The 22,298-nt window shown below is 30.6% G+C and overlaps 1 protein-coding gene across 2 annotated transcripts in view; it reads left to right on the top strand.

Annotated features, from left to right (window-relative positions):
- Nucleotides 1-22,298, top strand: part of LOC106680401 (nephrin) — a 233,905-nt gene that overhangs the window by 187,169 nt on the left and 24,438 nt on the right. For both annotated transcript variants that reach the window (XM_067050553.1, XM_014420097.3), the window contains exons 9-10: nt 9,356-9,649; nt 13,722-14,018. In XM_067050553.1, the coding sequence (XP_066906654.1) occupies nt 9,356-9,649; nt 13,722-14,018 (591 nt within the window). The remainder of the gene's footprint in view (nt 1-9,355; nt 9,650-13,721; nt 14,019-22,298) is intronic.

Genomic DNA, 22,298 nt, shown 5'->3' with positions numbered 1-22,298 from the left:
TTATTTTTTATTTTAGTATGTATGAGATCATTTATCAATATTACCTATTGCCCACAACTGTGTGGCAGATTGTAATATCTATCAATAAATAAATCTATCAATCTTAAAAAAAAACAAAAAAAAAAAACCATCTTGCCAGATATATCCTCACTTTTTATTTATTTTATTTTTTCATACAAAACACAATTTTTCGAACGAAAATACCTTATAAAAATCAAGAAAAACATTGACCCTAAAATAATGAGGGACAATAATTCTTATTTTAAATAAAACTACTACTATACCATAAGAAACAAAACGCTTCTGGAATGTTACAACAAAATAAAATTTTATTGGAATCATGGAAAGCTGTCGTACATTGTATTGGTTCAGTTCCACATTCAGTGTAAGTTTTATTTTTATTTTTACAAACGCTCTAAACTTCCCATTTACTCCAAAAACTATGATAATCAGGCCTATTTGGACATAGAGAATTGAGCTTTGAGTCTCCATCTTACCATGAAATTCCTCCCACATTCAATTCTTACATTTGGAACCACCACGGAACCTAATTTAAAGTAATAATTGAAGTACCACCTTTCCTTCCCAAGATTAACATGAGTTCCGAAACATTTATCACATTTTTATATTGTATTTTTTTTTCAATGCATTTTTAAATTTCAATAAATAAATAAACAATTTTTTTTGTTCAGAAACACATCACACTGTTGTTTTGCTTTTACTGTCCCTATATAAATGATATAATATTCGAGTTACACTGAATTAACTTAAATTATTTAGTATTAATATATAAGAGAAAATAATTCGTTAGAGATAGATAGATTATGAGTATGAATGGTGGGCTCACTTTTTAATTTGTTGATGCTATGTTTTGTCTCTGTCCATGTGATATTTGTGATTTTCTGTTCCACTTATATTTATTTATTGATTAAATATTACATTCGGCCACAGCTTGGGCAATGAGTAATAGTGATAGATGTTTCATTCCAAAATTATAAAATAAAAGAAATACAAATAATAATAATAAGAAAAAAATATATATTAATAATTTAAAAAATTCTATTTGTATATAAACCGAAATAAAAATAAAATAAACATAGTTAAAGTATTTACATGAAGTAGTTAGGAGAAAGTAAAATAAGTAAATAAATAAATTTAACTAATATAACTATAAATAAAAACACTAGTTAAATTTACACCATTATCAATATTTACATTCCCGACCTGAGGATTCCCAAGCCCACTCAATCCCCCCACGCATAAGAGGTAGAGCAGAGATCTTCGAAATCCCAGCGCATTGGCGCACCACTGGTAAGGAGCCAGTGGAGGCTGAGTAAGTGCGCTAAAGCCGCAAACACTCTACATGAGCGGAGCATCTGGCCATTGTCAGAACAATAATTGTCGAATAAATATTCTAATAGGTTTCTTGGCCACTGCCGTTCTAATCTTTGAGGTGGATTATGGGGATGTGTGGAACTGGATAAGGATTGAACCAAAGGATTAGGGTAATTAGCAATATTTAAATGGAATTTTGAGAATTTGGTTGACATGAGGTCAAGGAAAAAATGAATATTCTAATATTCTATCGAAAAAATAATAGGGCGCGTTAACTATGGATTTTGGATTGAAAGGATTGGAATGTTTGATGTTAAACTAGACGTTTACGGTCTATTAAGAGATTGGAGGTCCTGCTGAGTTTTTGGTATAGTTGGTTGAATCGTCTATTGGGTATTGTCTTGTAATAGTAGACTTAAAAGACAAGATCTGTCCGACTGAATTAGCGAAATGTCGACTAGTGAGTTGTTTGACGTTGGCTTAGTGGTTCAAGGCATTAAGATTGGAATCTCACCATTATATTCATTAAATTGGGAAGTTATTAATAAGTTTGATGGGAAAGCAATCCCTGAGGTCCATAGAGAATGGAATCTATGTCATCTATTTGAAGTATATCTGGTTGTAAAAAAAAAAAGAAAGTAATTTGTTTATTCATTAGAGAAGAATGTCATTATTCTCTCACGGAATACAAACTTTAAAAAAGAAAAGAAAAAAATGAAAACGCAGTGCCGTTACTGATGATTAGCCTGTAGTAGAAAATTTATCATCTAGCTCCCTACCAGTGGAATAAATGTTTAACGCATTGCAGGAGCCTTAAATGACCCTAGTAGTCATTTTTAAATCGCCTTATTGATCCATTCCTGCTATATCCTTCCCTTCCTCAAGTGAAAATTGACCCATATTTTACAATTTCACAGTTCCTTCTTCGAGCCACCGATAAAAACGTCCGAGTTTTGACAAAGACCTTCAGACACCTATAGCTCAATCAAGTATTGGACTTCAGTTATTTATTTTATTTACGTCCATCATAGGTAATAGTTCAATTTCCTTAATAATATTTAGCTAGAAAAAATTGTTTTAATATTAAAAAAAAAATATTTAAAAACTTTCGACCCCCTAAGGGTTCTTAAAAACCAACATTAAACATTTATTGGAAGAAAATAGTGTTGACCGTATGAAGTAGATTGTTGGAAGATAGTCCGGGTAGCGGTTAATAAAGGTATCATAATAGTAAATGTTTCAATCTAACACCCCTCACGAAGCCCTACAAAGTAGGGCAAAACCTTGGTTAACAATAAATAGTTTTTTAATTTTAAAATATTGAAACCTTTATTGACCGTCACCCGAACTATCTTCCTACATTTATCTGGAGCAACCTGTTATTGTGTTCTATGACATAAAAACGTGACTCCTGTCAAAATTTCAAAAATTTTCTATTGAGCTTCAAAATTATTGATATTTTTATAAAATTTAATGATATAGGGACATCAAAATAGTATTTAAGTTTGATGAAATTCGTTCATTTCCTTAATTCTGAAAAATCAATGTTAAGAAAAATTTTCTCTGTTAAAAAATAAATTTTCAAGGCATTTAATTGCTATTACTAAAACACCAAACCTTGATAATATACCACATAATGGTGTGAAGTATTAGGTGATTTCGTATAGAATGACTATTTTCTCTCAGAAAATTGCCAGACAATCGTTGTTGGTGGCCCAGTTTCTGATACGAAATACGTAACAGGTAGGTTTATCACTAATATAAAATATATTATTTTATCTGTCATTCTGGGTTACCTTAATATCTGTATAAACATATTGTTTAATGATGAAATAAATGTTAATTTTTTTTGGCTTTGAAACTCTTCTACCATGCTTAAGTATAAGTATTTCGATCGTGAAAAATTTCTAATTCGAGTTTTCGACTGAAATACATGTTTCGATGCCCCCTGAAAATCGATAGACTAGAAGCGCCGCTTTATTGAATCGATTTTTCAGATTTTTTTCGATTTTCTCTAAACGGCTCTAATGATTTTAATTAAATTCAGTGAATCAATGAGGATTTAACTGATTTTTAATATGAGATAGGTATTGTGCCCTTTGGGGATGTATAAAAGGACTTAAACGTCGAATTTTCAAAAACATCATGGTCTAAAGTACCTTTAATTTTGTTAATTTAAAAAAAAAAAGTTCTCATTGTTAGCAATAATAAAAAATGTATAGATAAAAAAATATTACGAATTTGAAAATGAAAAATAGATACATTCCATCCATACGGAAAAAGTATCATATTTCAAGTATGACCCGATCATTCCAGATTTAATTCGTTATCTTTTGGTTAACTGTTGTATTTTTCAGAATTTTTTATAACCACTAATTCTAGAATTTCTATAGCAGTAGAGAAATCAAAATTTGTTGTACGTAAATTTTGCCTTCTCTGTTCTTAATTTTTTTTTTAGTAACCACAAAATATTGTTAACTTTAACACTACTCCACTATATGCACAAAACTTGGGGACATTAGTAGGTTAGTAAGTGAAGGTGTATGATTCGCGCACCGCACCATATTTTTTAATAGTGGGATTCATGTTTATTTTTTTATAATAATCAAAAGGTCAAGGGATTCATGAACCACTTTTCTATTTCTAAATATACAATATCAAAAATCTCACATTTTTCTTTCTATACAATATAATAATATTATCCGGAAAGAAACGTCGAGTGAGGAAATTAAAATTTTAAACATATTGTACAAGTACTTCCATGAGTTTTACGTTTAAAAATAATTTATATTGCGTCTAAAATGAAGGAAAAACCATTTGGAAATCGACAATACAGGCTTCAGAAATATAACGTACAATAAAATAAATATTTGTTAACATATGTAAAACAATGTATTGTATTAAAGTGCTCCACAGTTCCATGAATAGTTTCCATTAGTATTATATAACATAAAAAAAGAATTGTTAATATTTATGTTGAATTTCATGCAGTACATGTTTTAGAATTTGCTTTTCAATGCTTCATTTATTCTTAAAACAATAAGGTTACGCAATTAGCCGTTGGGTCGTTAAAGAACTATTGAAGACGAAATCAAAGCGTACCGATAGTGGCTCCTTAGGAGATTACCACTTAAAATATTTTATAAACATCGACTGCCAGTTGCGTTACGATTTTAATACCTGGAAACAACTGAAAAATAAATCAACTATTAATGTTTCAGAATGGAGTTTATGAATATGTTACTTATTTTACTGAAACTTTAGGACGATAGATTTGCTTTTAAAGCTAGGATTTACAAAGTTTGACTTAAATCTGTCCATTAGTTAATTTTTCATAAGTTTATCAATGTTTAACTATGCGAAATCCGCAATACAGCCTGCGTGACGTCACTCCTTACCACTACCGCAGTCCTAGTGTAATCTTTATTCTGTTAACGTTTTTTTCTTTTCATAAATTGGTATACGAAGTAATAATATTTTGTGTAACTCGATTCGTTAAATTTGTCAGAAATTACTAATCTAATGGGTTGGCATTTCTTAAAAAATTCCGAACGGAATGCATGGCTAAAGGATAAGGTCTGCCTTGAAGGTCCAATCTATTGGAACTATATTTTAAAAATAAATTGTTAAACAGCGGAAATAAATTATTTTTTTCATAATTTTATTCTAATTCTATTTGTTAAATGATTATTGCTGAAAAAGAATTTATTTTATTAAATAATTTTTTTCTTAATTCATAATTTTGACTATAATATCATTTTAGATAATTAAGTGATACCATTACGGAAACTGTCATCTAATTTAATTCATTGTGGTTGCTGCCGTAACAGTAAAGTTGTACCGTGTAAACGAACTTCAGCTTGCCTGCGATTTCATAGCCGCTGCATGTATTGAAAACTATCACGCCAGACCTAATATGATAACACTACCGTGACAGTAAATACTATCATGACGGCAACTATTGTAAAGTTTTCACCATTTCAGTGGCTGTGACAGTGTGTGCTTCTTTCTAAGCGGGTTTATTTTGAGAGTAACTTCACTACGGCTCACTCAACTCTCAGCTACCACGCCAAACCTAGAGTGACAATGCAGTCATGACGGCAACTGTCATATCTTCTTACCTCAACAATTTATTTAATTATACGTATATTTTTTAAAGCATACCTTTGAAAAAAATATTAATTTTACTTTTTATTCTTTTTTTTTCTCAACACATTAATTGATGATAATATGTAATATAATCACTAATTTGCGCTATTTTATCGTATATTTTGACTATTTTAGTTTTGAATTATGTCACATCAATATTTCATCTGTTTTTGTTATCTCAAAAGTCTCAGATCGGTGCTAACCGAAAATCGGGTGAATATTTTATCTTACTAAAATTATATCACTTCATCAACACAGAGTATATTTATTAATAAGAATAAAAAATTATCATTAGAACATATACTATTAGTAGATATGAAAGCTTAGCCTAGAGTATATTAAATCTATGTATCAAAATAATCAATTGCTCTCTTCATAAAAGCATCATCTGGATTGAAAAACTCTAGATTAAATAAATGCAGAAATCGATAATACATCTCACATCAACAGTCTAAAGAAGACTAAAGAGTTGCAATTTCATTTCTAAACATTGTAACATAAGGTTAAGGGTAATTAAATGCAATATATATATTTTACTGTTGACTTGAGAGGTGTGTTCTCTTTGGTCTACATTTATTTGATCTTATTAATTTTTTTTCCCGATTGTGCCTAAAAGAACATTGATTAGTAGTATTTTATCTGAACTTCAAACTACTAAAAATTAATTTTCCCACAACTATAGCATCGTGTAAACCACCAACCTTTGATTTTAACAAAGAAGTATTTATCAGATTTTACTTTGTTTTTTAAATAAATTAGTTGAATGATAGAAAATACGGTTTTTACACATTTGTATAAATCGAATCCCATGAAAAGTATAAAATTGCGAAGATGAAAGAGAATCACTGAGGAGTTACTTTTCTCCTCTTAAATTTATGTAGAGCTTCATATTTTACATACAGAAGATGTTGAGAAAACTTGGAGAACAACTCTGCAGTACCTTGACCAAGGGTACATTGGCAAGGACACACTTGCATTGTATTGTGGAATAAAATTGTTCCAGTATAATGAAATTCTGCCCTCCCAGTTGCTTGACCCATTTACCCCTGCAGTAAAATTTAAATTCTAAAACTCCTCTTTGTCTTTTTAGGAACAAAATTAGACTTGAGACAGAAAAGCCATTTTTAAAGAATCCCCCCCCTAAAATATTTTTTTTAAATGACTAGTAAATTAAATTTAAATTTATCGTTAGTCCGTAAGATATATTTAATTTGATTCAAAAAGTCCTTTAGTGTATTCTCATTTTGTAAATTATATATAGATGTATAATGTTTTAAATTAATATCGTTTAAATTAGAAATAATGTGTGTTTAATTGTTCTAATTAATAATTAAAGGTAAAATCAACCTTGTGGGTTCTTGAGCCATCCGGGGTCCACACTGCCTTATACAGTGGGTACTCTTAATTGGGGAAAAATCTAGTGGTCGTACGTGATTCTGAACAAGTTTTCTCCTTGTACAACCGTTGTAACAGTACTTTCCTACAAATTAATGCATCCCTCTTGAGTGGTAGTGGTGCTGATTTATTTTACATTTTTTTTTACCGTAAATATTATGTTTTGTTCTACTTTCCAGTCCTTACATAACTACTTCTCACGATAGTAGGGTATGCAAGTGGGACAAACGATTTCAATGAATATGTTTGGATAAAACTATTTCGAAAAATATTAGGCTCGTGTCCGAAGATTCTTGTCAATAGGCGCTTTAGAAGAAAAACAAATATTTTGTATAATATTTAAAATATTCTATATTATCGTATTCTGCCTTCGGTCTGCATGTATTCAATGGTTATATTTTCATTCCATTTCATTCGTCACTAAAAAGGTAATAGCTTCAATAAAACTATACAATTCTACGTGAAAATAACACCATTCTCTACTGCACAAAATGGTACAAACCAGACCTGAAAACAAATAAGAGCCAGGGATACAAAAGAAAACGTTTCAGAAGTTTTTCTTTATTCCAAACTAATTTGTCTGCATAATAAAGGAATAAAATATAAAAGATATGGATATGAGTTGGAACAGTGGAAATTCAGGTTTATAGTAATGGATTGGGTGGGTAAAACTATATATATATATATATATTTTTGTGAAATCAGAACATTATAATAATATATGAAATAAGTTATACTCCAAAAATTTACAGTTTTTGATCTGTTTGAAAATCAAGGGCTTCAAAAGACGATAAAAATAAACTTTACTTGATGTTGGCCTAATTTACTGGTAGCGTATTTTGTTATTATTCCTATTAAAAAATAAGTGGATTGGTATATAATAATCATTAAATACATGTAGGGAAAAGACGGATTACGATAATATAGAACTTTTTTTTAAATTATATGATATTTACGGTTTTTTTTTTACTTTTACAAGAGCGATGAAGCCATGGGCACGTGTCTAATACTATTTAACTTACTATTACTAAAGAAGTCTTATTGGAATCGTAGATCCCACGTGGAAAGATAAAATAAAAACAGACTAAATGATAACTAAACATTATTAAACAAATAAAAACATCCTGCCTCCTATACTAAAATATAGCATCATCAAAACACAAATGCTAGAAATTTATCAAAATATATAATTATCATATTATCTTATTCGTTTAAGTTTTTTGTCAATGACACCCTGTCCTTTTTTAATGTAAACATTGGGCCGCACCCGGAGATCATAATTCCAGAGAATGACGAGTGTGTGAACTGCCGCACTGGCCCAGCTGTGTGCCCAGATGTCGGCCAATATTCTTCATCCTAAACAAGTAAAACTGATCGACTAAACAAGTAAATTTGGTATAAATAGATTCAGTTGACCACAAAGGTGATCATTGAGCTAAAACTGAACAACTATAATAAGCACTGAATAACTAACTACAAAGGTATGCCCTTGGTTGTGAGAAGTACTTCTGGTTACAAACTTTCATCACTGTTAATATTTTTCACATACAATGTGAGTTCACTATGTTTAACTATCAAGATGATTTGTTTTAAACGATTTTTAAAATTAGTCTATTTTGGATATAGTCGAAGAGCCCAAAAGGAGACAGAAATTCAGTTATTTCATCTCAAATTTTGATTAATTTAATGAAAACCATGTGTAGTTACTAATCAAAATTGATGAGTTTGCCAAGTAGAGTTAGGAAGAATAAAAAATGGTAGCTGTTTCGAAACATTAAAAAAAAAAAAAATTTTATTTTTATTCGGATCATCATATCATTAAAACTACCTAAAACACTAAACACCTAATGAAACTTCATTCAAAGAAGAGTAAATTTGCTAAAGTATGAGCCCTAAAACAATAATTTACGTTCAATACTTCCGCAGATATAGGTTTTTAAAAAGCAGCATTGCATGAAATATTTACTAAAAAATCAGTAGAACTGACCTGGTTTTTTCTACTTTTATCGTATGTTCACATTTTCTGTTGAAATTTTATCAATAAATAATTTCTATTCTTTTTTTTTTTACTTGAAACTGTATTTCTGATTTTTTTCAAATATTATTGTTCAATTTACTGCATTGCAAATAGTAGATATTAACCCAGTTTGATTCAAAACCAGCTCCATCCAAAATTTAAATTCCTCGAAACCTAATTGTGAAGTAGTACTGTGAAATAATCGTGGACGTTATACTGTAACGTATACTGTAAGTAAAATTAATACAGCGTGGACAAAAATATATAATTATCTGTTATTTATACCCAATCAAATTTATGATTAACTATGTTTTACATTATTTAATGTAATGATTTTTTTTTTTTTTTTTTTTTTTATAGAATACGTTGCCAATGAGTGATAATATATATTTCGCTTAGGAGGTCTTGCCTACTGCTTGGAAGAAGAATGTGCTAACGGAATTTTCCTTTATTTTCCAGACGTGCCAACTTGCAAAGAGGACAAGGAGGAGCTGTACGGGGCCCTGAAGCAGGAGACGGTTGCACTCAAGTGCCAGGTCGATGCCAACCCTCCCTTGGTCACGTTCAAGTGGACCTTCAACAACAGCGGGGAACAGGCAGAGGTCCCCCCGGCCCGCTACACTGCCTCCGGTACGGTGTCCACCCTCAACTATACTCCAGTGTCCGAGATGGACTACGGTACTCTCTCCTGCTGGGGGACCAACGCTGTCGGCCTTCAGAAGACACCCTGCGTCTACCAAGTCGTCGCAGCTGGTAAGATTTGTACAGAACACTCAATTGGGCCTTACTACTAATCTAATTGTTATAGTAACTACTATAATAAAAAAAATCAAGTTAATATTACATCAAATTTATGGCTTATTGTACACAATAAAATCCAAAATTAGTGTAACATATGTTTCATTTTTAGTGTAACAAAAACATTTTTTTCCACACTTAATTATCCACGGATATAGTAATTGAAATCTATGAGCAGTTTTTCATCGTTTCAGTCTTGAATGAGAATCCCAAGTAAGTCACTTGTCAGTAGGTTTTGTGATTTTATACTATTTCTTCTCCATTTCTATTTCTATTTATCTCCCCCCCCCCCAATATTGATGATAAATTTAGTGGATATTAACATTTCCTTCAGATTTTATGTTAATGAAAGTAATTTAATATCTAGTCATTTGCAGTCATAGAATGTACAAAAGGACAAGTGGACTGTCTCAGACCTGTACTGGTATAATCTGTATGATTTTGGAATAAGGCAAAGGTTTGGAAGGGTCTTCAGTAATAGGCCACTTAAGTTAATACGAAGAGAACTTTCCTGAAGCCGCTTTAAAATTCCCGACTCATAAAGTGAGGGCGGCCTCTCTAAGGAAACATAAAGATTCCTTCCTGGCTTCTTTACCCTTTCTATGGAAAAAGTTTGCGTTTGCACTAACTTCCATTGTATAAGTCCCTTCTTCTTCTAGATCCGGGGAATACATTAAATCCACGACCGATTCCAGCCTTTAATTTCCAGCAGGAACTCAATCAGGTCCTTCCCGACCGGCTACTTTTTAAATTAACCCAGAACTTGGGGGAAAGAATTAAATTTTATCATGTCTCCCGATTAAAAAAATTCTTGAAAAAGTTTAAGCTGATTAGGTTCTAGTAAGGAAGATTTCTTCCGATTGAAATCGTTGAAATGTTCCATTCATTTAAAAAAATGTAATAAAATCAATACACGATCATTTTATTAGTCACGTAATTTCTCTCTCTCTCCCTCTAAGAGTTTTTTTTTTGCTATTTCAGATTTTTTTCATTTCATAAACTTTCATATTTAATTTTTGAATGAAAATAATAATTATTTGACTCAAAGTACAAAGTTCTATTCTTGTGCCCTGTGTTCAATATCCGACTTGACCTCCTCTGGGTTTCGGTTTTCGTGAAGGTATTCCCACTCTGCAAAGTACTCAAATTTCCTCTCAACGCTGAATGGATCCGATCCTTGTCAAAACCTTTCAAGAGGAAAACTTGAAAAAAAAACAATTTTTTTTTCTTATATTTGTTATCTTCTATCTTGTACTAATGCTCATACATGGAATGATTAAAGTTCTACATGTTTTAGAGATCAATTAATAGTTTTTTTCTTAAAAGAGTTAATACATAAATTAACACTCTCATATACTCTTACTTTTCAATAATCTATAAAATACACTTCACGCTATCATGTTATATTCATCAGACATTACGTACCTAGTTTTCTGTTTATAAAGTACAATTTGTGACTAAAGTAGAAAAACACACATCCCTTGTAACTAATATTTATGATTTTAGAATCAGATTTGCCAAAAGAAATTTAGATATCATTTTGTGAGGTTATTCTTAGGAATTATTAATTATTTCTATCAAGGTCAATATCTATTCTTGTCTTACTAAGATCAAGTTTGACTAGAGTTATAACAAGAACTTCGTGACCTTGGTCTTTAAATAGCCCAACCTGGTATAATTATTGACGTTTGTGCGTCGATAACAACCATTCTCTAATAATATACCTGTTAATAATTCTTCAAGTCTTATTATTATTAGTTATTAAATGTTTCAATATTCATTAATCTTAACCCCAGACTTAATTAGAAGAATATAGAAGAGTATGATGCCTATTTGGAAAAGAACCCCAGTTTATAATCTATCCGTATAATCTACGGAAAACTTTAATACCAAATTAAAAAAAAATATTGTGAGATGAGTCACTACTGAAGTAAAGCAGCGATATGTTATTCCCAAATTAATAATTATAATGATTTCTCAACAAATCAATTGTTAAAATTTTATATAGATATTTCCCAGCGTTATTATTCAACTAAACTATCATGCGAATTGGTGTGTTTTATTTAATTAAAATAAAACACAGCTGTATCCCTATGTATTTCTACCTTTATTTCTATTTGTTTATTAATTAAAATTTACATCTGTTTTAAAATAAAAGCATTAAAAATCGTAATTAATGATCCATAATTGTACGGAAGGCTTGCCTTTCAAATCTCTCAATTCTGCTTTTTTCGGGTGCCTCCTAGATAGAGCCCAGGTCTTCCAGGTGTATATTAAAACTATTATCAAGATATTGTGCAACCATAGCTTCAGATTTTCAGAGGTTCTTCGGTATTTCAGTTTTTGACAGAGAGAAGAAGGCCTCTGTTTGGGCTTGTTATTTGCTAGTCTATTTCAGTCCGTTGATTATTCATTCATGAAGGTTATTTTGGAGCCGTGGCATTTAAATCCGAAATTTCTTTCATGTTTTTGAATAAATTATATATACACAAATCAGTTCGAAAAAATAAATAAAATTATACAATTAATATAAGATAGTAAAAATTGATGTTGAATAAATTATTGTTTTTAAAATCCCTATTCACGTGTAATTTAATTTACAAGTTCTAGTAAAAAAATATTATAATAATTTTTGCCTACTTATGTATTAATTATTAGTATTTAATATAAAAATTGAAATTGCTTGATATATTTTCAAATGATTTCCGTAGCGCATTAACTTAGGCTTACGGGAGGTGAAGGCTGGGAGGAGAAGAGCTGAGATTAAAGAGGCAAGCAGCGTGAAGTTCCTTTTGATGGTTTTTATTAGATTCTGTATTGGGCATCAGGCTGTATGTTCCTGCTTTAGGGGTGGTGAGAGGAGGGTTAGCAGAGGGGGGGGGGCAAATCAATTGAAAAGTACTGCACTGTAAAAAAATTCTGAGCATTCTTTTAGTGAATCCGTTCGTTGATCCAATACGTCTCCTTGTATTAAATAAAAAGTTAAAGGAAGTTGGTCAATTAAATGCTATAAATGAAAAAGTGATGCTTGAAAATTAAATTTTGCTTTTGCCTTTTGCAGCTGTCACATCAGATGTTTATATTGAATCTTCATATTTTAATATAAAGAAATTCATTCGGAGTTATAGATAATTAAAATGTATTTATGAAATATTCTTTACTCGTCGTCCTCAAAGTGATTTGTGAATTCAGGTTTATTTTAAATGTTTTTTTTCATAATCTATAAATTTTTCACTGCCTAAACATTTTTCCAATCTTAAATAAAATATTGTCTATTTAAATTATATATTTACAGTTCAAAATCCTTCGTAAAATCCTTAATGTACAAAGTAAGGAGTTTGTCACAAATCAAATCATCCATCAGGACCTCAATGTTCCCTATGTTGCCGATTTGGCCAGAACCAGATACCGTTCCTTCCATAATAAACTTCCCAACCACCCAAACCAACTCGTTTCTAACCTGGCTTCTCCTTCACTACCTAATAATCCTCCTAGGCGTCTGAAAAGAAGATGGCCTCGAGATCTTCTCCTTTAGAAATTTTTTTGGAGTTATATCAATGGGTAGATTCTCCACACGTTTTTATCATGTCATAAAATCACTTACAGCAAATTTACTTGATGTGTATATATGTATACAGTTGTAAATATCAATAAATAAATTATTAAAAAAAAAAAAATTATATATGTCTACATCTTTTTTTTTTTAATTTCGTACATTTTTACTATTTATTTTCGTGCTTATTTATTAATATTATTCTAAAGGGACTAGTCCCAGAATAAATAAAGTTTATTATAATTTTTAAAGATCACTCGTATATAAATATATTTCTACTTTTCTTTTTCTACAACTTCCAAAACATATAAAGGGAAACGACTCCAATAGACAACATTTAAAAGAGACCCAGGTAATATCTAGTTGGATAGTCTTCCAGTCATAAAATAATTTATTCTCTTACACAAAAAAAAAAAATCTTTTCTTGTCTTTGAACCATTTTCTATATTAATCTAACACCTGTTCCCGTTTCAGGTCGACCGTTCCCGTTGGTCAACTGCTCTATCACTAACCAAACCCTGGAGTCACTGCAGGTCGAGTGCGTAGAGGGCTTCGATGGCGGCCTTCCCCAATGGTTCACCATGGAGCTCCTTCAGTTGCCCGCTCTCACTCCCAAATTCAATGTCACCTCTACCAAACCCTCCTTCAGCTTGACCGGGATCGAAACTGGCACTTCTTACCAAGTTCTGCTTTACTCCGTCAACAGCAAGGGAAGATCAGAGCCGCTGATCCTGGAAACAGTGTCCTTCAAAGGTGTTGCTAAATACACAGGTTAGTAATTCTTGTTTCCTTATGATTAAAAAATTGAGAAAATTTTTAATGATTTAGGACCTTAGGTTATGTCCTTGAGAAAATTTGTAGAGTATTTAATAACAGATAAAAAAAGAAGGATATCATTTATATGTACATAATAGGAATTTTGGAAATAAAAAAACGTTCAAAAAAGTGAAACAACAAATTTAACTGATTTTATAAACCAGTTAGTAGTGTTTAAAAATCATTAGTTCCCCATCAGGCTTATAGCGAAAATTCTTTTCGCCTTTTTTTAATCCGATTGAAAAATCAGATGCAAATAGTTTAATAAGTATTATAAATTTAAGCCTGTCTGGAAATCTATCATTTCTTTAAATTAGGCGAAGACCAAATAACTAGTTTATATTAAATATATAATTTATTAAAGATCACAAAATTAAAAAAAAAAATAATAAAACTAAAATACTCAACTGTGGTTCAGAAAAAACTGTTAATATCGAAAATGATCATTTAAGCGAGACTGTTTTTAGTTAAATGGCTGATCTGCACTCCATGAGCTTCAAGAATTAATTATTAGTTCCATTATTAGCCAGATAAAAATAGAGAAACAACAACCAAGAAGAAAAAACGCCAATTCCCAAAACGAAAAATCTGTTACTACTCTAGTTAGGAATCGTTTAAATTGAATTAAAAATTTTCCATCTGTGTAGGACATCAATCTTAGGCTAAGTAAAAAATTTTATTATTGAAAAAAAAGAATTATTATTGTTGATACCATCAAACTTTTTTGTTGGACATTTTTTTTTTTTTAACTTGGACAAGTATTGGAAAAACATTTGGTGAGGAATGGAACCTGACCGACATTGTGTAAGTATAGTTCCTGAGAAAAAGGAACATAAAAAATAAACTGCGTTTTTCATACCTCCTAGTTGCAGCTATAGGTCCTTTTAATTTTAATTACAATGGTACATGTCTATCAGATTTATATTTGGCTCTTATATTCATTTTTTTCTGTCTAAAGGCTAAATGTGTAAGTCTACTTCTCCTACGAAAAAAAACTACCTAACCAATAACCAAATACAGACAGAATACATCTGTTCCAGGAATAGAAATCTCATTTAACTTAAAGACGAATCTTGTTTTCTAATGAGTTTTCCTTTTGGCAGCAAAGAGCATCTAATACCTAATAAACTAAATGTCTTAAAGTTTAATCTCTTGATTTCAATATTTTGCCTCAGAAATGGCACCCCCCCTCCATCCGCACTTCTCACTAATCGCCTAATTTATGCCAAGTCCTAATTACTTCATCATTTGGCAAAGCACTGAGATTATCAATTAAAACGTACCAGAGAACTCGTTTATCCTCAATCTGGACTTTGAAATGGACCGCAATCACAGGTCCCGTAGTACAATTAACGAACTTGGCGCCTAATTCGGAAAAATATCGATCTATATAATTATTCTTAAAAAGTATAGGATGCTTAACTTAAAAAATAATTTTTTTCTTCGGTGTCATGGGCCAAGAAAAAAAATTAGTTTCTGTTATAGTAATCATTGTTCTATGTGTTATTATACAATGAGAATTAAAGAATAAACTCTACACTATATTAACAATTATGTCGTTTATATTATTTATTGTTTTTATGTACGCTGAGATATTATATATTATTAAAATCACATTATGAAAACATAAAAAAAATATGTGGCAGTGCTGGCATCACATAACTTTCACTTACTAACCTACTTAGGGACGTGACGACCGTGCGGGCTGAGGTCCCAGAGCGCGCGGTTCAGTACATTGTGGGTTCGATTCTCACCTGGGGCAGTTAATATTTATTTCTTGGTGATCCTATGAAACTAATCTCAACACTCCAAGGGTTGGCAAAAAAAGACAATTGGCCCACATGCAGGTCTAGCCCCCCCCCCCCCATCTAGATATAAACACCTCCTCACGCCTCCAAGTTTTGCGTAGGATAGTGAAGTTATCGCTACTTTTGTAATTTTCACAAAAAAAAAAAGAACTGTCTATATGCTCGAGAGACGAAAATTAAGAACAAACAATTTTTATTTTTCTGTTGCTAAGGAATTTTACTAGAAAATGTTTTGAAAATTTGGCATTCAAGCCCTATTAGTCTTTTTTACTAAAGATAAAAGTTATCAGATATTAAATAGCAAATAATTGCTCTTTGATTCACTGAATTTAATCAAAATCGTTAGAGCTGTTTTAGAGGAAATCGAAAAAATGTTAAAGAATCGATTCTATAGTAGCACTTCCGGTTAGTCGATTTTAGCAAAAATGTTGCTGCCACGCCGCATACATATAATACCCCCCCTCCCCAATCTGCAATTTGTAATTTCAGCTTCCCACGACTTCATTATGCGGGAATAATTGTTTTGAGTACCTCAAAACGTGTATTTTCGTCGATAACTCGAATTCTAAATTTTTCATGATCGCAATACTTTCCCTTGCTATGTAATCCATACATAGGAAAGTGATAGTAAAAAAGTGATCAATTATTTATATTTTATTGTATTGTCTATGAAATTTTTTCTCAAATATTTTTTTCCTGATTAATTTTTCACAATTTACTGTATTGGAGAGGTATAAATATAAGAAATTCTCCGATTCACTTAGAATTTTCTCCAATTGAACAAAATGAGTTTTATTCCGATGAGAGGGGGGTAAGAGAGTTGACAGGAGGAAAAGCAGTAATGGAATTAAGGATAGGTGGCTGAGGGGCGTGAATAACCTGCGTCGGGCAGGCGGCCACCACTGACCGCAATTTGAAAGTCAAAGGAACTGCTTCTGGAAAAGGGCTAAATCACCAACACCCTTAGAGAACACTCAACCCTCTGGATTTCAATAATGCTCCATTTTTTTTTTCCACTCCTCTTTTTTATCATAAGGCCCAACTCATGCGGAATATCTCAATGGGGCTTATCTTGATAGACGTAAAGCCTTAGATCTGTAATTTCATCCTTCAAAAAAAGGTGATTGTGCACTCAAAAAATTATCATCTATTCTAAAATCACAAGAAAAGAAATCATTCTGTTGTTTTGTTCGTTAACATTTTAAGCTATTCTTAGTTTTAACTCGATGATCTATTTTCTTAAGACCCTAGATTAAGAATCTCCTTTAAAACACGTTAAAGGAACCTAGTGCGTGCACAAGATTGCCAAATATTATATTTTTGACCATTTTTTTTTTTTATTGACTCTTTAATATATTTATAACATTAGAGTATTATCTATTGGAAGTTTATAAATAAAACCTTCAGCTTCTCAGGTCACCTTGCTATCATTAATATAAATAATATTAAGATAGCAAGGTGTGATAGAGTTAAATTGGTTGTAATTAAAAGTTGAATATTAATGAAATAGTGGCGAAATAAGGAAATTTTTACTGAAACTAATGAACTGGGCAGAATAGCCTGTAGGAAATGTTATATATAAATAACGATAAATTCAATTTAAAAAATGGTAAAAAAAAAATTTTAAAAACGGAATGAAAAAGAAAACCGTCAATAAAGTACAGTTATTCAACATATATTATAATAAATAGAATTGAAAAAGAAATAAACATTAAAAAACAACAGAATATTTCTTTATAAACCAAAAGTAAATTGAAACAATTTGAAAAATATTAAAATATACAAACTCCGAAATGATTTCAGAATTAAGTAAATCAGTGAAACTATTAGAGGATTAGTTTGCCAGAGGTAAATTTATTATGAATTGCTGTCGCACGTCGTCAAAATAAGATAATTTTCTCTAGTGTAATAAAAAAATAAAAAATTTAAATTTAAATTATGAGCTAGATCATCGGGTTCATTCAAAATACAGAAGTACTAGAATCAAATTGAAAATTATTTATTTCCAGGCAATCAGCCTCCATTGGCTCATTAGCAGTGATGCGGTGAGAAGGATGCGCTGGGATCTCTTGAGCTCTGCTCTACCCCTCACACGTGGGGGATAGAGTGGGCTCAGGGATCCTCAGGTCGATTGTGTTAATATTTTATATAAGAGCATAAATGTGACTAGTGATTATTTTTTATTTTATTATTATTATTATTATAAGTATATGTTTTATCTTTATTTACATGGTTTGATTTTTATCCTTCTGTTTATATATATTTAGAGAGAGATTTCATTTATTTATCTATTTTATATTATTTTTTGTTTTGTTTCATTTTAGCATAAATGTGATTATTTATCACTATTACCTTTTGCTCGACCTTGTGGCAAATTGTAATATTTATCAATAAATAAAGTATTAAAATTCCAGGTAATGTCCGGAGTTTTTTTTCCCATAAGCTAGGCATAATTTGGCTATTAATCTTTGTTTAATAATGCAAGTTCTAAAGCTAAGATAAAATTAAAAAAAAAAAAATTAAGTTAAAAAATTTTTAATAAATGATATTTTTTCGGCTTTCCATAGCAATCGTTGCTAATTAGATCATTTCCAAAAGGTTGTAAAAAATTATGTCTTTTCTCTGGGTTTTCGTTTATGGTAGTTGGAGATTATGAGTATAATGGTTATTTTTAATTTTTATTCAATATCATCAATATGCTGAACTGAATGTATTAAATATATTGGTAAGCAAAATTGATAATTCTACTCATTTCTGGTGGAAATACTGCTCCACTAGCCTTAATCTGGTACCCTTTGTAGCGGGATCGTAAAAATAACTGCCCGTTAAATACAGTTTATAGGCTTAAGCACATAATGGTTTGGGATATTATGGGCTAATTACTGACCACAGCTTACATCCTAACATCCCTTATTTATTATACCCCATGATAAAAAGAAATTACACAATCGAGAATTAACGATTGCGAATTTCTAGCACGAATAGAAATATTTAACACAGTATCGTCTATGATTTTATTGTACGTACTATTTGTTGTAAATTATTTAACTAAGTAAAAATGATCGCCTATTCCATTGGCAATAGTTAATAGCCTTTTAGTAATATTTTTATTTTACTATATTCCCATTTCAATTTATAACTAAAGTTTTTCCAATTCATGGATTTGGATTTTTGAGGTTCTCACTTTAAAAGATTAATATAAAGTATTTTTTAACTAAGTACTTAAAATTAAAAATGAATGTAATGTTGATATTATATTGTGTTAAATGGTTTGCGATTGATTTGTGACAATTTATAATGACAATTTGCATCCTTCATCAAACATTGATGGAATTATAAAGCTGTGAGTTGTTGAGAACGCGAATTTAAAGTTTTTTAAACAATATCTTGCAAATATAGCATAGAAATTATACAGCGAATTAAAACATTAATATCTGCATTTTGAGTTTAATTTAACATTTAACTAATTTAGATTTTCAGGTTTATTGACCGAGCTCAAGAAAAAATTAAAAATATACACTAAATTTCCTTCTTTTTTTTTTTCAATGGTGATTAAATGCCTTTTTTCTCAAAAATACTGTCAAAAGAAATAAAAATATAAATTTTTAACCGAATGACAGTGTATTCCGTGAAGTTCACGGGCAGAGCGTCAAGTACCAAACGGTTCATCCCGGGACAGTCACTAACACACACCAAAACTAGAAACTTCTTGATACAGATTAGAGTGGTCCTAATTAAAGTATAGCTGGGGGAGAGGGGAGAAGCAGTAAAGGCAGTTTTTATGGATATTTTTCTCAGGTGCTATATATTATGAAATCATACTGATGGTTTTGCTTCGTTCCTGATGTATTAGGGAGTATTTAAAAAACAAATCTCCAAATAAAACCACAATAACGATAATGATAATGGCAACGATATAATAAAAAAAAATTCCTTTCAGGAATTAAAGTTTTTGGTTTTTCTTTTCAATTGACTGATCGACTGTTGCACCTGTTCTTAAATCTTTTTAAAAATGTTATTCAACTGAAAAGAAAAGGTATTATTCATTTTCTTAATCGGAGAATTACAATAGTTTGTTTTAGTTTTTTTCTTGCCGGAATAGTTCAAATGTTCGGAACATTGTAGTTATTGATGTTAAAATTGTAGAAAAGTGACAAAAATCTTTTAATTTTAACAAAACATTGGTTTGTTTTTATGTTTGGGTCATAAGGAATTCGGTTTAATTTTGTTTTATTCAAATCCGTAATCGAAAACTGCATAGGTGTATGATTTTTAAAGAGAGGGGAATAGAAGTTTTTTTTTTTTTGTTTTTTTTTAACAAGCAGCTCTGCCCAAAAATATTAGATTGCGACAAGACATATCATTCTAATCGTCCTTTTATTAGAGATAATATAAACACATATTTTCGTAATTTACTTTTTTTTCGTTATAACTAAATATCACTATTTATTAAAAAATAGTGTATAAATATGAAATATGTATATAAATATAGTTGTATTTTTATAGATACAATGTCATATGACATTTCTTTCTCTTTTTTAAAAAATATTTTATCCTCTATATTCTACTTTTATTCAACTTCTTTCTTCCAGTTATCTATCACAAATATTCAATTTATTATTCAAACTTTATTTTAATTTAAATATTAATAAAATGTTAAAATTGTACTGAAAGCACAAAAAAAAGAAGATAAAAAACGAATTTATGAATAGTGTAAAATAAAATAGTAATAAGTTAAAAAATAAATAAAACCAACGATTATTAATTAACAAAAACAATAATGTTGAATATTCTCATAACCAGTCAGGCAAGTGATGTATGATCCCTTGGGGGTCCAAAATAATATTTTCGGAAGGTTATGCGGACTATTTCCTCAAGGAAAAGGTTGAATTTCTCATAGATATAGAATTATAAAACTTTATTTAATTTAATATTTTACGAATTTTCCAAAATGAAAATACCGTAAATATATGCCTATATCCTTATAGAAGAAGTTATATTAAATTTTCGTTCAAATGAGTACTTTACGCAACTATTTAAAGTATTAATTTATTTCGTCATTGCAGAAGAACGATATCTTATAAATTACAATGGTAATTAACTAGATATTAAAGTCATTAAAATGGTGCTACGTGAATTCGTGAGCCTCTGGCACATGCTATGATTATCAGATGAGCTCTCTGTATGTTCTAGTACTTACTTCTTCATATACCAATTTCAAAAGCCTTAGCAGCAATTTTGGAGGAAATCGGTAGTAAACTGGCACTCACTGTGTGGAGGCTTTAACTTTGCCCTGCCCTGTCAGTTATTCCCACAAGTCCACTATCCCCAACCATCCCCTTGGGCACGATGTACGCCAACTCTCCTCTTTTATTAATGTAATCATTTCCTCGTCGGCACCTCATCTCTATTTGTTTTATTAGTTCTTCACACAGCATTTTGGCCAGTCTTGTCAAATAAAACTCGAATCACCGCCAGTTTTCATTAGGTCATCCTAAACTCTTCCATCTGCCCTGAAAAATAAAAATAAAAAAGGTCTAGAACATTTAGATGAACGGAATTTCTCAAAGCTTTTCTTAGTTATATTTCAGTTCAAATAACATGATTTTGTTCCTTGGCGTAGCTATTTAATTCGTTTCAAGAAAGTATTTCAAGAATCCGTGTGTTGGTTTTACCAGTAGGCAAAATTTGGTTTTTGAATAATGTTTGGTTGTTTTTATTACTCAGATGATAGGGCAAGTAAAACGGATAAATGGTGAGATAATTCCAAAGCTCTTGTGATGAATTCGGATATTGCAGGTAAAAGAAGAGATGGAAGATTGGTGTGGCCAAGAGTAAGGTGGCTGATCTATAGGGACACGCTGAAGCAGGAGATCGGTAGAGGAAATCTTCTAGTAAAGAAATGCCTCTTTTTTTTTTTTTTTTTTTTTTTATCATTGATAAATCAGTTTTCAAATGAAATATTTTTTTTAACGTATGATATTTAAATAGTCCTAAATCACACTGCATTGTGTAACTTCAAAATGTCATCGCGGTTTGTAACTGTCGTCGGTATATCTTTCCGATATTTAACAAACTGGAGTGAAAACAAGGCGACTTGGCAGGATTAATTAGTCACAATTCATCGCGTGAAATGTTTGTTGTTGAAGTGAAAACGCCTACAAATGAAATATTAAAACTCTTTACTAGCCTTTAAGGAGGAAAAGGTTCAAACCATGGTTTGGATTGGTCAACCAACGAAGTTTTGTTTCATCTACGGGCAGCGTCCGTCAGCCCATGCAGAGGTAAGTGAAAGTAAAAAAAAAAAAAAAAGAAAAAAAAGAAATAGAGAACAACCTATGAAATTCTCAAGAGATTATTTTAATTTATTTATGAAAACAATTCAACTGCATTCAAAGCAATTGGCAAGCACTTTTCTATGCGTATA

This window comes from Halyomorpha halys, unplaced genomic scaffold (assembly GCF_000696795.3).
Source record: "Halyomorpha halys isolate HHAL.00 unplaced genomic scaffold, Hhal_1.1 Scaffold260.1, whole genome shotgun sequence".
NCBI lineage: Eukaryota > Metazoa > Arthropoda > Insecta > Hemiptera > Pentatomidae > Halyomorpha > Halyomorpha halys.
This window is presented reverse-complemented; position numbering and strand designations above follow the sequence as displayed.